Source organism: Harpegnathos saltator, unplaced genomic scaffold, assembly GCF_003227715.2.
Source record: "Harpegnathos saltator strain DR-91 unplaced genomic scaffold, Hsal_v8.6 scaffold111, whole genome shotgun sequence".
In the NCBI taxonomy this organism is placed as follows: domain Eukaryota; kingdom Metazoa; phylum Arthropoda; class Insecta; order Hymenoptera; family Formicidae; genus Harpegnathos; species Harpegnathos saltator.
The window spans coordinates 1,215,860-1,230,280 of NW_020229886.1; the positions used below are offsets into that span (position 1 = coordinate 1,215,860).

The 14,421-nt window shown below is 40.6% G+C and overlaps 1 protein-coding gene across 4 annotated transcripts in view; it reads left to right on the forward strand.

The window, feature by feature from the left end:
- LOC105180879 (calcitonin receptor-like) overlaps window positions 1–14,421 on the forward strand; it is a 50,937-nt gene that overhangs the window by 5,404 nt on the left and 31,112 nt on the right. The window contains exon 4 of one of the 4 annotated variants that reach the window (XM_025301222.1): window positions 12,068–12,552. The exons of the other annotated variants lie outside the window; for them this stretch is intronic. Within the exon in view, the coding sequence (XP_025157007.1) occupies window positions 12,068–12,242 (175 nt within the window). The 3' untranslated portion in view covers window positions 12,243–12,552. Of the gene's footprint in view, window positions 1–12,067; window positions 12,553–14,421 lie in introns of those variants that run through there. 4 annotated transcript variants of the gene reach the window in all.

Consider the following 14,421-nt stretch of genomic DNA (forward strand, 5'->3'; position numbering starts at 1 on the left):
TTTTATATCTATGAAAAACTACCTTTCTAAGCAGAATCTACTCCCAGAAGCGAAAAATACGCCTGATCGGTTAAATTCTCTTTTTTAGTTTTAATAATTTTATATCATATCTAATGGTTGGAAAAATTTCTCGAAACATAAAACTCATATTCAAAACTTGATATTTATTTATCCGCAATGGAATTGCATAAAGCATCGAGAGATGCAGAGGGGAATTTTACAGGTTTTGCAAATTATTTTTGTCCTGCTTTGCTTCCCTTTCGAGCTGCACAATTGACAACGTCTTTTACTGTTTTCCTTAACAGGCATGTGCTTGTTGTAACACTTCCTGATGTACGAAAAACGAAAACTAACAATCGACATTTGAACGGAAAATGTAAAGTAATAGTCTACTTCTGAACGAATAAATTTGTATTTTTTTTTTGTAAATATAACGGTAAAAATGATAAACATGAACACACTCAGAGATGGTTATCCAGATGAAAAAACCGTGAAACAATTACACGGAAAATGAGCATCAATCGTTTACTTCTGATTAAATAAGTACATGAAGTTTCCGCTTTTCGTTTGTTGGTTTCGTTAGTTTGGCTTTTTTATCGTTCGTTTTTTGTTTATTGGTAAATACGACTTGGATTCTAAAAGCATATACGAAATGAGCAATCTATACAGAGAAAAGTGAAGAGTAATCTATACGACATAACTCTGATAGTCAGTTTGACATTTTTGAGCTAAAACTTTACTATATTTGTGAATGAAGTTTATCGTTCAGAGCGTCAAATTTACTATTTCAGAAGAATATCTTATAGATCACCATTTAGTTAGTCAATCGTCCCTTCACTTTTCGCTGCATAAAAAACTGTAGATCACCAGGTTTCACGAAAATTGGTTGATTTCTTGGTTTTCATGTCCATCATATTGGATTCGCCATTTTGAATTTCTGTATTCTTTTAATCCCACATATTGTATCTGAGAAAGCTTCCAAATGTATAAAATTACAATAGATACCAATCTATTCATTTATAGTGCACTTCTAGATGCACTTCATTAATAATGCTAACTATACCTGCTTGGAATTTGACAAAACATGTTATCATTAAAACTGAGCTAAAAACTGACTAAACCGAATCTACATACAATCTATATACCATTTTTTAAAAAAAGAATTCACCTTTACAGTGGTGCAAAGGAAACGAAAATATCTCCTTTTTTGACTAAGTTATATTAGGAGCGCAAAAAAGTTCTGAGCCTTTTTTTGCAAAATTCAAAATTTATTTAAAAACAAACAAAACTATATTAATCAACGAAATATTCCCCGTTTGCGTCGATGACCTTTTGTCATCGTTCGGGCAGCTTGCGAATTCCCTGATGGTAGAAGCTCACCGGCTTCGAGGCGATAAAGTCATCAATGCATTTTCGTATCTCTTCAAGTGTCACAAAATGTGTATCAGCCAAGAAATGCTGCAGAGACCGGAATAGGTAGTAATCGGAAGGCGCCATGTCTGGGCTATACGCCGCGTGCGGGAGAAGTTCCCAGCCTAACGCAAAGATATGGTCCTGAGTCACTTTCGCAACATGTGGTCGGGCATTGTCATGAAGCAGTATCACTGTACGACCTTTGCCAGTAAATGGCCTCTTTTCTTCAAACGCATCGCTCAAATTGCTCAATTGTTGCTGATAGCGATCTGCCGTTACTGTTTCACCCGGCTGTAACAACTCGTAATACAATATACCTTTCCAATCCCACCATATGCAAAGCAAAACCTTCTTGACGTGGATATTGGTCTTTGGCGTCGATGTCGAAGGTTGACCAGGGTCAACCCATGATTTTTTACGCATCGGATTATCATAAAGTATCCACTTTTCATCACCTGTAATGATTTGGTGCAGAAAATCCTTTTTCCGGAACCTTGAAAGCAAAGTAAGTGCCGTGTCACGCCGTCGATTTTTGTTGTCTTCGGACAGTGCATGCGGAACCCATCTGCCTTCCTTTTGAACTTTTCCCATTGCATGTAAACGTGTGGAAATGGCTTGTCGCGTAACGCCAAGTTGCTCTGCAAGCTCCTTTTCAGTTTGTGCAGAGTTTATATCCAACAATGCTTGCAGTTCGTCCGTTTCAATCTTTTGAGGGCGTCCAGCACGCGGTTCATCTTCAAGACTGAAATCTCCTTGGCGAAATTTTTGATACCACCTTTTATACGTAGCATAACTTACAGCGTTCTCTCCATATGCAACACAAATCATTTCAGTGGCTTCAGCAGCATTTTTCTTCAGATGAAACGCGAAGTGGATAGAAAATCGAATATGCTCTTTTGTTATTGCCATCGTGAACACTGCTGATTTTAAGGTTATGTGCATCAAACGCCAAATCGCACGATGCTTCGAAAGACCAAATGTCACTGCTTTAAAACCGCAAGAGGGCGGGAAAATTAATGCAATTTAAATTGTGGTTTCAGTAGTATGAAATCTAGGGCTCAGAACTTTTTTGCGCTCCTAATAGATTCTTAAATGCGTTTCTGGTAACTATAGTTACCAGTAGGCGTTAAAGGGTTAATTTGATTAATTTTATTTTATTATCTTTTTATTAAAGAAATTATAAATTGATCATTTCGACGGCGTTGGTAGTTTTGATGTCAAACATTCATCATATCTTTGTTTTTTATCATGGATATAACAGATACTTTTATGTTCGCTTCGAGCGAATTTTCGCTCGTTTCAAACGTAGATTTCACTCCGAGAAGTTAAAGAGAGTACTGTTCCGTTCGCGGGATGATATTAAACAGGAATCACGAAAGAACAATGCTATCAGAAACGAAATTGACACAATCGATCGATCCCGCTGAATTACAGAAGCACGCGCTTTCGGTTTCGCAGATGGCTGTTCTTGAAATGTTCTGTCGATAAGCGAATTAGATGAGCTCAAACGATTGTTTGAGCTTCACTCAAGGGGATTATTGACGCATCACATCGACAGCGAAAAGATGATGTTGATCGACATTAATTTCTCAACAAGAAGGGCATGCGCGGTCGGTCAGTTGGTCGCTCGATCGCGTACGTACGATCGCCGGTAAAATTAAATATGTCCGGCATCGTGAAACTGAGGCAATTAAATACACCGGAGTAGAAGACCGAAACCGCGATGCGACAATCACGTTACCATTCCATTATATTTGACAGCTAGATGAAAAATGTCGATATATACATCGAGGAAAAAGACCGCCCTTGATTCCAGCAAGATAACGTCCGCAGAGGAAGGAAGGGGCGAATCAATATCGAGGGAAATTAACGAAACGTCGCGCTTGCTTTGTTGGATTGAAATAACTCGCATTGGAATAATAAACGGCGACAAATTGCGATGTGATTCATCAGTTCCGCTGGCATCATATTTATTCTCAACTGGTCGATACGGACGATAATTCCCTCGATGTTTCCTCCAGTGGACGACACTCAGATGAGAATACTGTCTCGATAAAATTGTTTTCACGATTACCATGCTTCTCTGTTACCGATAAGAGCGTTGAAAAATATACAGAATGTTTACCATCGATCATTTACCATGACACCGCTATTGTCATCGTGTTGGACTAGGTTAGGTTAGGTTCTGGACTATCAACGGGCATCGCGGTAGCGATGGGATATTCTCTATAATAGTACGACAATGCGGAATAAGTTGATATTTTTTGTTTAAACGAATGAAATCGTTTTTATAATCTCATTAAGAAAGTTCCCACTTTGTCATCGATGTAACAAAATTACTCGCAAATTACGTGCGGGAGGATGACAAAATTATGTAAAGAACGGACAAGGGAATGACATCACAAAGGAACGACATCAAAGAATCGAATCAGAATTCTATTTTTGTTTGAAAGGTAGAAGATAAATATATACAATCTAGCAGAACGCTTTGATTTAAGACCCTTCTAAATCTCACGTTTGATTTTTCTATAATGAACAAGCTTTTTATACCCGGCGATAGAGGGGTCAGCCTATATAACTTATTGGAACTTTTTCTCCCGAAAAAGACCCTCATGCAGTGGTGTGTGTATGTGTGTGTGTGCATGCGTGCGTACGTGACCCGCCTTATAAACGTACCAACCCAATACTGAGGGATTAAGTTTGTGTATCCTAAAGCTGCAAGAATAAGGAACAGGAATGAGGTGGGGAAATATTTTCGTACTTATTAAATTCAGAGAATCCCCGACAGCCATCATGTCTCCCCATTTTCTTCTAGTATACTTGAAAGGCTCGAGGAAATGGTGTATTGTATTTTTTTCTAACGCTCTCATAATATTCGCGTGGCTCTGATTGTGTTATCTTTCGGCTCGACCTGAAACAACGAAGCATTCCTGCACCAACGTTCTCTCTCATTAATAATTTCGTAAATCGAAACCACTATGCTTCGGTGGCTTTAAGGAAAGTTAATTAATGCAGACGACGTGCGATTATAATTATAATTATAATTATAATTATAATTATAATTAATTATAAGCAATTGAGGCACGTGAGGTGTGAAATTCAAAGAATACAGCGCGGAACAAAATCAAATTATCGTTGGAGTTTAGAGAATGTAACCAGTGGAAACATATAAATACAATACAACAGAACCCTTTGGAATCCGATTTGGCGGATTTGTAGCTTCATGAAATTATAATAAAACACAATATACGGTGCTTTATATCTTCATAACAATATGTAGTAGTCCATAGTTTTTTCTAGAAAGCGATTCATCGAACGATCCTCGAGCGCGCAACGAGGTAATTTATTTTCGCATGTAAATTTCGGCGCCCACGTTGTACAGTTCATGGGAATATAAGACAGAGGTTTCGCCGATAGAGGCCAATGAAGAAAGACTAGTGGTATAGTGCTCGGTAAATTTATCGAAAGTAATTTAACGAAAGTGCTACGTGTTGCAATATCAATTCGTTGCCGAACGTCCCGGTCTATCTGGCGCAATAAAACTACATTGCTTGCGTCGGTATAACGAGCAACTTTAAAAGTTCCGCAAAGTCGACGATTGAACGTGACACGCTACGCTCGAGACAAATTTTAAGGGGGGAATCCTGTCTGTAGGGTCAAAAAATTGATTTTTGTTTATTATATTTCCTGAAAATACGTATTGTTAAGAGTCTATTCTAAAATCCGTATCGAAAAATTCAGAAAATTACAGAAGTTACGATCTATTATTCGAAGCGGCGCACAAGTCAAAATCAGAGCACTCACTGGGTCTTTCAAAGTTTCGTCATACAATTGCTGTAGAAATAATTCTACGAAACCTAAGAATGTAAAAAAGAGTTTCATAAAGTCGAGGAGAATTCATTATATGGACCTGGAATTGCCGATTAGGCTGAAACTTACATGAGTATTAGAAATATGATTGAATAGTGCATAAAACTTTAAACGTGTTTTTTGTGAAATGACTTTAACTGCTTTAAATGACTTTAACTGGCTCCCACGATTTGAGACAAACTAATGAATCGATTGACTTCAGCATGTAGTTACATATTCGAAACATGTCTCTCTATCGTGTGATCTAGCCAAAAAATATTAATTTTTTATATTTATTTTTAACGTAAAACTGTCGATTTTTATAGCCATTTTTCAAATATAATTTTTAAATGGCTTAAAATTATTGAGAAAGTAGTTCGTTTTTTATTTCCCTAGTTTAGATGATAGCGACAAGTCCGTAGATTAATTATCTTACTTTCGTTTTTGTCCCAGTCCATCGTATTTCGAGATTTTATAGGAGCTATGAAACGGCTATGAAACAGCTATGAAACGGGATGCACTTAAATACATCTCGTTATTTTTTCTGTATCTGCTACATTATTATTCATATAATACTATAAAAATTTATTCTTATAATTTAAATATATATTATTGTTTCTACCAAGTTTGAAATCAATCGTCCGCTTAGTTTCCGAAAAAAATTCGTGAATATATTGCTTATTTTTTGGCCTACAGACAAGATTCCCCCCTTAAGTGCCTAAGTGCATTAATCGTCAGCGAGCGGCACTGCTTAATTTCACCGTCCATCGAAGCTAACGAGATTTCTATTATCTATTTATTTCCCTTCGAAATTTCTTATAAACGGCGAGTTGAACACAATCCATTGTGTCCAAACTCTTCAACAAACAAGTGTGTATAACTGATTGCTATCTAATGAGATAAATTTGAATTTTGCATATCGCATATGCAATATCACGCGATATGCAAATCATGCGATTATTCGTAATGCTTATTCCGTCCGCGCGGCAACTATTATCGGGTTTTTAAAACCGCCATTTGAGTAGAAGCTCGAGGACTCGTTTGAAGTGAGTTTCAGCGGATAAAATAAAATCAGAATACGATACGAGCACTCGATCTTCGCGCTAGTCGCCGGAAATATGCCGCGCGCTCGCAAAATATGTACAAGCATGAAACGACCTGCGCACAGCTATAACAGCTATAAAAGCGCGAGCAATGTCGGTTGAAACATATCGGAAGAGTGATGAAATAAAAGGCTCGATAACGAGCCGCATCGATGCGTAAAGCGTTGGTTCAGCGAAAATAATGCTATATTAAAAACAAATGTTGTCGAATCAATTGTTTGAACGCGGAATTGGACATAAGCATGCCGCGAGACACGCTTATCATGTTTGTCGCGATAATATTTTCATTATTTAACACACGAGTGACTATCTACTTCGGTATAATTGGAAGAGAGAGAAAGAGAAAGAGAAAAGGGAAAAACGTCCAATAAGAAACCATCTTGCGCAAATAACGGACGAGTATACGCAAGACCAAAATTAGCAGGAGGAACTAAAATGAACCAACCACAGTCGATTATTAAATACAGTCGATTAAGAATAATCGATTATGGTCCATGTCTTACTGCTTACGCTTACAACCTTATTCTTGCAGCCATTGTAGATGAGCCTTAAGACGCAGTCGTGACGACTAAGATGTTTGTTTTGAAATAGGGACAGCTTAGTCCGTATCAATAGTCGTCGCTTGTCTCACATGAGATATTCAGAAATCTGAATTTAAAATTAGAGACAGACCGAGTTCTTTAGTTGAATCATATGATACACGCGATGTCTCTCCGAAGAAAAAATGATTCTATGATGAATATTGTGTCCGTACACTTATGCACAATTATATCGTTTTCTCTATAATTATGCGTAATTACACATGTCCTTGGGAACAAATGAATGAGATGGTACAAGTACAATTGAGACATCTATTTGTATTTGACGTCCGTCTTTGTATTCGCAACCCGCAACGTCGACGTTCAATTGCTCGCGACTGTATCGGCAATTTCAGTTCGGCTGAAAAATTTAAATCTGTGTATGTACCCGACTGGAGGCAAGCTTAAAGTGACGACTATTCTTAAAAGCTTGATTGGCTATTTTTTATCGAGTTATCTTGACACGGGAATAAACCTATCAAAAAGGGATCATTCCGTTTTGGAGATCGAAGACGTGAAACATGAAGTCGACGAGAAGCAGACCAGGGAGATCGATTTACGTTTTCGATATGACGGTCTCATCTCGTTAGTGAGATTTTATTTTTGCTATCGGAGAAGCGTGCTCGCGTAAACACGCGTATTCGTGTATGATCGTCCCGACGGGATAGCATCCGCCTCTCGCTTGTATGTTTATTTTTGCCGGTGTCTTTCTGTAGTATACTCCCCATTAGATGGTAAATATTTTATAACCGATCCCCAATAACTAGACTTGCAATATCTGGCGATCCTCCAATCCCGGGTTACGCTTGCTTCGCTACATAACGCTGCTTGTTCATCTTCCTTCCTTCCTCCATATCTATTACAGGGTTAATCCTCTCGAATTATTCTCTTGACATTTTTCATCCTCCTGTTGTATCTGGAGATTGTTATATAATAAGAATTTATGTTAAACGTTACACACACACACACACACACACACATACTCAGACGCGGGCTAAGGCGATCGATACTCCATACAGAACAGATTCGTCCTTGTCTGTTTCCTTATTAACAGAATTGCAGAAATATCGCGCTCATGTCTGCGAAATTTCGTGCTCGGTATTCTCATTACGGACCTTAAATGGCTGATTTAGCAGTTCTCCAAGACAGAGTGGCCGAGTTGCGTTTCGTGTTCCCGAAGGTCCGAGCATTTGCACTTCAGAATTCCGTTATTTAAATGTAACGTCTCTCGCAGCTCCGGAAACTCGAAAGTTGGAAATGTCGAGAGGAGAAGCGAAGCTTCAGATATATTTTATAGACCTAGGACACACACACACACACATAAAGATGCATGCGCGCTAGGGTAGATATTGTACACGGTATAAAACATGCGGGATATTGTAAGGAGCACTCATGAATTCATTCTCACAAGCCGGACATCCACCACAGCAGCGCGGCGAGGGTCTCATATTTTTCTCATATTTCGATCTATCCTTTAACATGTACGAAAAAGTTTCAGTTCAAAAACCGGAAAGCCGACCCGATCGTAAGAGTTCACGGCATAGTTGCCAACTTTAGCGAAATTTCACCAAAGGAGGAGGGTCCCTAAGGCCTGTTTTCGGCACCCTTCAAAATGGACCAAAATGGCTGGAATCAGTTCCTTATACCTTTGGAAGTAATATTTAGTCAATTCCAGCCTAAGCGGAAGTATTTAGGGTGTATACTTTAAGTATACATGGTGCATCAGCGCGTTCGTATCAAGCATTTCTTTGGAAAACTAAGCATTCCTGAGAAAAATATTTCAGATAAAAGTTGTATGGTTTCAAGGGGGACATAAGATGGTGTCATTGGTTTGACCTTGGATAGTCATTTGAAGGTCACGTGAATGTCGATTTCAATATTTTATATAGAACCCCCTATTTTTATATATCTTGTAGCTTATCTTGAGAGCTTTCCAAAACACTTATAACTAAGTCATTTTTCATTAAATATTTTGCGAGTTATGAGGCTTCTTACAGATAGATTTGTAGAAATGTTACTTAATGAGATCCGAGATTGAAATTATTTATACTTGTTGATTAATATTATTTATACTTTGATTATATAATATTATTTATACGTTGATTCTCCATACGTGAACAGTAAAATCGTATACGTAATCTTCCTTTAAGAAGCCGCGGAGAGTGGTGTGTTGGATTTACGTAAGTCTCCTTGCCTGTCACTTTTTATCAATTATCAATCCATGCTTAAAACCCGAAGCCAGGGAAGGTACAACAACAAGCGACGACTTAGCTTTGCAGATAATGCATTTATGTGTCATAGATGGTCTACTAAAAGGAATAGTTATTGTTTCGTTTGCAAGAACATTAATATTTTCTGCCATATTGGAAACACCTAATTATAAATTGCAATTCACTGTAGAACAAATTTGAATAATTATGCAAGATTAAAAACTAAAGAAGGAGAAAAAATAAAGAAGAAAAACTCAAAAATAACAAGATATCTTTTTGCGTAATAAGAAAATCTCGAGAAGCAGCTCTGACAAAAAGTAGTTTTATTTTTATCGTAACCAGGTCCCTGGGTACGCGCATACACACATTTTGTGTATCTCTGACATTAAGATGTGAGATCGGGTCCGATATAAGGCCATAGACATAAGCAGAACTTGGTCTATTGAATTAAAAGCTTAAGGGATCGTAGTTGCTCAAAAAGGTACATACAGTTCTTAAAACAGCTATTTTCAAAACTTCGTATTTAGCCTTGCGGCAGAAAATACGTCAGTCATTTCTTTCAGAAGTATTTGTAATAAGTGTTTCTACATGATCTACGATAGTGTTTTGGAAAGATCTCGAGATAAGCTACAAAATTTGTAAAAATAGGGGGTTCTATATAAAATATTGAAATCGACATTCACGTGACCTTCAAATGACAATCCAAGGTCAAACCAATGACACCATCTTATGTCTCCCTTGAAACCATACAACTTTTATCTGAAACATTTTCCTCAGAAACGCTTAGTTTTCTAAAGAAATGCTTGATACGGGCGCGCGGATGCACCATGTATACTTAAAGTATACACCCTAAATACTTCCGTTTAGGCTGGAATTGACTAAATATTACTTCCAAGGGTATAAGGAAGTGATTCCAGCCATTTTGGTCCAATTTTGAAGGGTGCCGAAAACAGGCCTTAGGGATTCTCTTCCTTTGGTGATTTTCTTCACATTTTGGAGATTAGTGAAAATTTTTTGGGAAAAGCATAAATCTGGTAAGTTTTGGCAGCCGGTACTGAGAAAAATTTCCACAATCGAATGTGAAGAAAATAATTGACTGTGATTGGTCAATTTTTTTACAACTTGAGGTTTACTATATCTATTGTAGATTCAACCTAAAAAGAGAGTGGCCAACATTTTCTGATTGGTTGATTAGTATATAATTTCCACGAGTCATTTGATTGGGTGGAATTGATTGGGTGCATTCAGTATTACAATCGCTCACTGAGTACTAAGTGAGCTCTTGCATTTGATTGACGTATATTTTTGGATCTAAAGGAATAGGCCAATCGGATGTAAAAGCTGACTGAGAGCTCAGTGAGCGGTTGTAATACTGCTACGTAGAATGCATTCATTCACTACGTTTCAATACTCACATATAAACATGGACAGTATGACCACAGTATACATACGAGGGCGGTCCGATAAGTACTTAGCCTCACCGCCCGATGGCGTCACTATCGCAAGAGAAATTTACTATCGTGTAGTACATTCTCGTAGACGGCTACTGTCGAAATTTCAGCCGAATCGGACTCGTAGTTTTGTTTTGACCGCGTGTGGAAGCGGGCGTGTCCGCGGATTTTAGAAAAATGGAAAAAGAGCAATATCGGTCGGTGATTCGATTCTTGTTTTTGGAAGGGAAATCGCGCAGCGAAATCAAAGAGCGCTTGGATGCTGTGTACGGTGACTCTTCTCCTTCGATGGCGACCGTCAAAAATTGGTTTAACGAATTTCAACGTGGTCGCACGTCGGTTTTTGATGAGCCACGCCCAGGTGCCCCGTAAACGGCTACCACGGAGGATAACATGACGGAGGATAAAAATCCACGATCTCGTATTGGCAGACCGCCGATTGAAGGTGCGCGAGATAGCTGAGACAGTAGGCATCTCAAAAGACCGCGTGGGTCATATCCTGCATGAAATTTTGGGCATGAGAAAGCTGTCGGCGCGATGGGTGCCGCGTTTGCTCACTCCGGACAACAAGCGCAACCGTGAGACCACTTCAGAGCAGTGTTTGACGCTGTTTAAGCGCAATCCGAAGGAGTTTCTGCGTCGTTTCGTGACCGTCGACGAAACATGGATCCACTGGTACACACCAGAGACCAAGGAACAGTCGAAACAGTGGACTTCACCCGGCGAACGTGCTCCGAAGAAGGCGAAGACTGTCCTATCGGCCGGAAAGGTGATGGCCACCGTTTTCTGGGATTCACAAGGTGTGATCTACATCGACTACTACTACTACATCGACCTGGAGAAGGGTAAAACGGTCACAGGGCTGTACTATGCCGAATTATTGGGCCGATTCGACGCCGAATTGAAGAAAAAACGGCCCCATTTGGCGAAGAAAAAAGTGCTCTTCCACTATGACAACGCACCGGCTCACACCTCCGCCCTCGCCACGGTCAAATTGGTCGAATTGGGCTACGAACTGTTGCCCCATCCACCGTATTCTCCAGATTTGGCCCCGTGCGACTTCTTTTTGTTTCCAAACTTGAAAAAGTCACTCGCCGGGCAGAAATTTGAGTCGAATGAGGAGGTCATCGCCGCCACGGAGGCCTATTTTGCAGACCTCGAGAAAACGTATTTTTCAGACGGGTTAAAGAAGTTGGAGCATCGCTGGGTCAAGTGTATCGAGCTAAAAGGAGACTATGTTGAGAAATAAATCGCCACTTTTCCAAAATTTTCGTTTTTCTTTTGTAGGCTAAGTACTTATCGGACCACCATCGTAGTTGGTGAAAAATTTTATCAATTTGGTGAAATTGTTACCAAAAGTGAGGAAATTTGAAGAATTTTTGCATAAATATTGATGAAAAAACATAATTTTGATCTGGCAACACTGGTTGACGGCGTGATGCAACGATTACTGTCACGATTAGGTGCTGGATCAACGAAGGCAACTATATGAGTGTGCTTGTTTACCCCGTGTACGTATCCACTATGTTGAACCTGCTCTTCCTATTTAACATTGTGCGAGTGCTCCTCATGCAGCTGCGCGTCGGACCTGCCGTCGGAACACGCCCGTCACGATTCATGCTGCAGGCTTTCAGATGACACACGAGCTGAATTCTTTATACCTTGTATGTTAACCGTTGCGCGTCACGTTTCATGTCGAGAGATGGCGCTGGAAAAGAGAATAGAAGAAAAGAACAATAAGAGCGCGGAGTAACGAACGGGACTCTTTTCCGCGCGGCAGTCATCGACTGAAATGTATCCTCCTCGCAAGGAATTATTCTTCGTGAAATTGCTTAGATCGTCCACCCGTTAGAATTCGCTCGACGACATCTTGAAGCGGCGTCGTTAGTCGCCGATAAATCTGCAGTAGAACTTTCGCTTGAAGCACCAGTCTGCTCTCGTTTAAAACCAAGTTAATACTTTGAACACTGAGAAAAATTGTATTAAAATTAAACAAATATTTGTTCGAATACATTTATGACTAAAACATTTATTTAAATTAAGCAATTATTTTCTAAAATTCAAGAAAAAAGTTTACATTCAGAAACTCTGTATTTCATTTTAGAAATTGGTCGCTTAATTTGAATAAATCTATTCACAGTCGTATTCAAACAAATATTTGTTTAATTTTAATACAATTTTGTCTCAGTGAATGAACAAATGGCTGGTGCTCTTTGGGATAGTCGCGGAGTGATTTTAGTCGCTGGGAAAAATTGACTGTGTTTCATTTTTCGAGTACGAAACTCGCAATAATATTTATCACCGTTGTCGATATTTTACGAAAATAACGTTGTTCCGTACGGCACGAGCTGCCGTGCGGAATTTCGATTCACGGTTCGGCGCTGCAGGACAGGCGGCCTGTGCACCGGGGTGTTCTCGCAAGCGGCGAGGAGACCGGTCTCTCGCGGGCGAGCGCGTGGGGCTCCCGCTGGCGCCCCGCGACAGACGGACAGCTCCGACCGTGGCCGCTACGTAGCGTGGCCCGCGATTCCACTGCCTGCAGGCAAGATTCGGCCGCCCGGCTATATAACCGGGCGCGCCGTGCCTTACCTTGTCTTTTGCCATATCATTTGCCTGGCCATTTTCAGTAACAAACCTGTGCTGCTTTTTGGTGCGATTGTCGCCCTACTGCTGATTACCGACACGCTTTTCTAGGCTTTCCTAGGGCGGTCGTTCTTACCTCTTAGATTCGAACCAGCGCTCTATACACTCTGCTGAGTTGAAGGCGGCGCCGATTTACCCTGGGTTAAGGCTAATGGTTCGAATCTCGTCTTGTGGTCTTGCGCTTACGTTGTTGCCGTGATATAGGAGCGACTCGACCGTCACCTCGGAGCTTCGAGCTCCCTTGTTTCCCAAGCGCCCGTCAGGAGCCTTGGCAATTTAGAAGCGGCTCGATTGCCGTCTCTAGAGCTTCGAGCTCTTTCTTCCAAGTATCCGCAAGGGAACTTGGCTCTCTCGCAAGAGCGGTTTAGTCGCCCTGCGAGCTAGAGTTCAGAGCTCATTTTCTACGCATCCTCGGGACCGTGGCTGGCTGTAGGCCGTTACGTCCGGAAGGGCAGGCCTTCCGAAACGACGGAAGTCGTTTCGTTACACATACTTGACGTGCTCCGGGTGCCGCATACCATTGACGTCACAGACGTGTGTGTCCTGCGGGACTTTGCGTAGGCGAACGGTTGTCGCCTTGTAAATAGCTGCGCTTATTCTCTTCTGCGTTTCTACTGCGTTCCTTCTGCGTCGTTCTTCTGCGTTATTCCACTTGCGTTTCTACTGCGTTCCTTCTGCGTCGTTCTTCTGCGTTATTCCACTTGCGTTACTACTGCGTCTATTGCGTCCATTGCGTTGTACAGTGCATGTCACTTTACGTCACCACGTGCGTGTCATTCCTCTCTCTTAGTTTCGCCGCCGTCTCTGGACGCGGTGCGTCGGCGCACGGTGTTGCGCGTTTCTATGGGGCCTGTGGCCGCCTTACGGGACCCAGACGTCAACCAGGACGACCGGTCGGTCGTCGAGCTCACTCGAGCGACCTGGATGCAGGCGGACGTCGCTCTGCAATCCAAATCACCAGCCAGCTCTCCGGAGTTATTCTCTGTTCGGTCTCGTTCCTAACATACGAGGCTGGTCCCATAAGTCCGATAAGTACTTAGCCTACAAAAGAAAAACGAAAATTTTGGAAAAGTGGCGATTTATTTCTCAACATAGTCTCCTTTTAACTCGATACACTTGACCCAGCGATGCTCCAACTTCTTTAACCCGTCTGAAAATTACGTTTTCTCGAGGT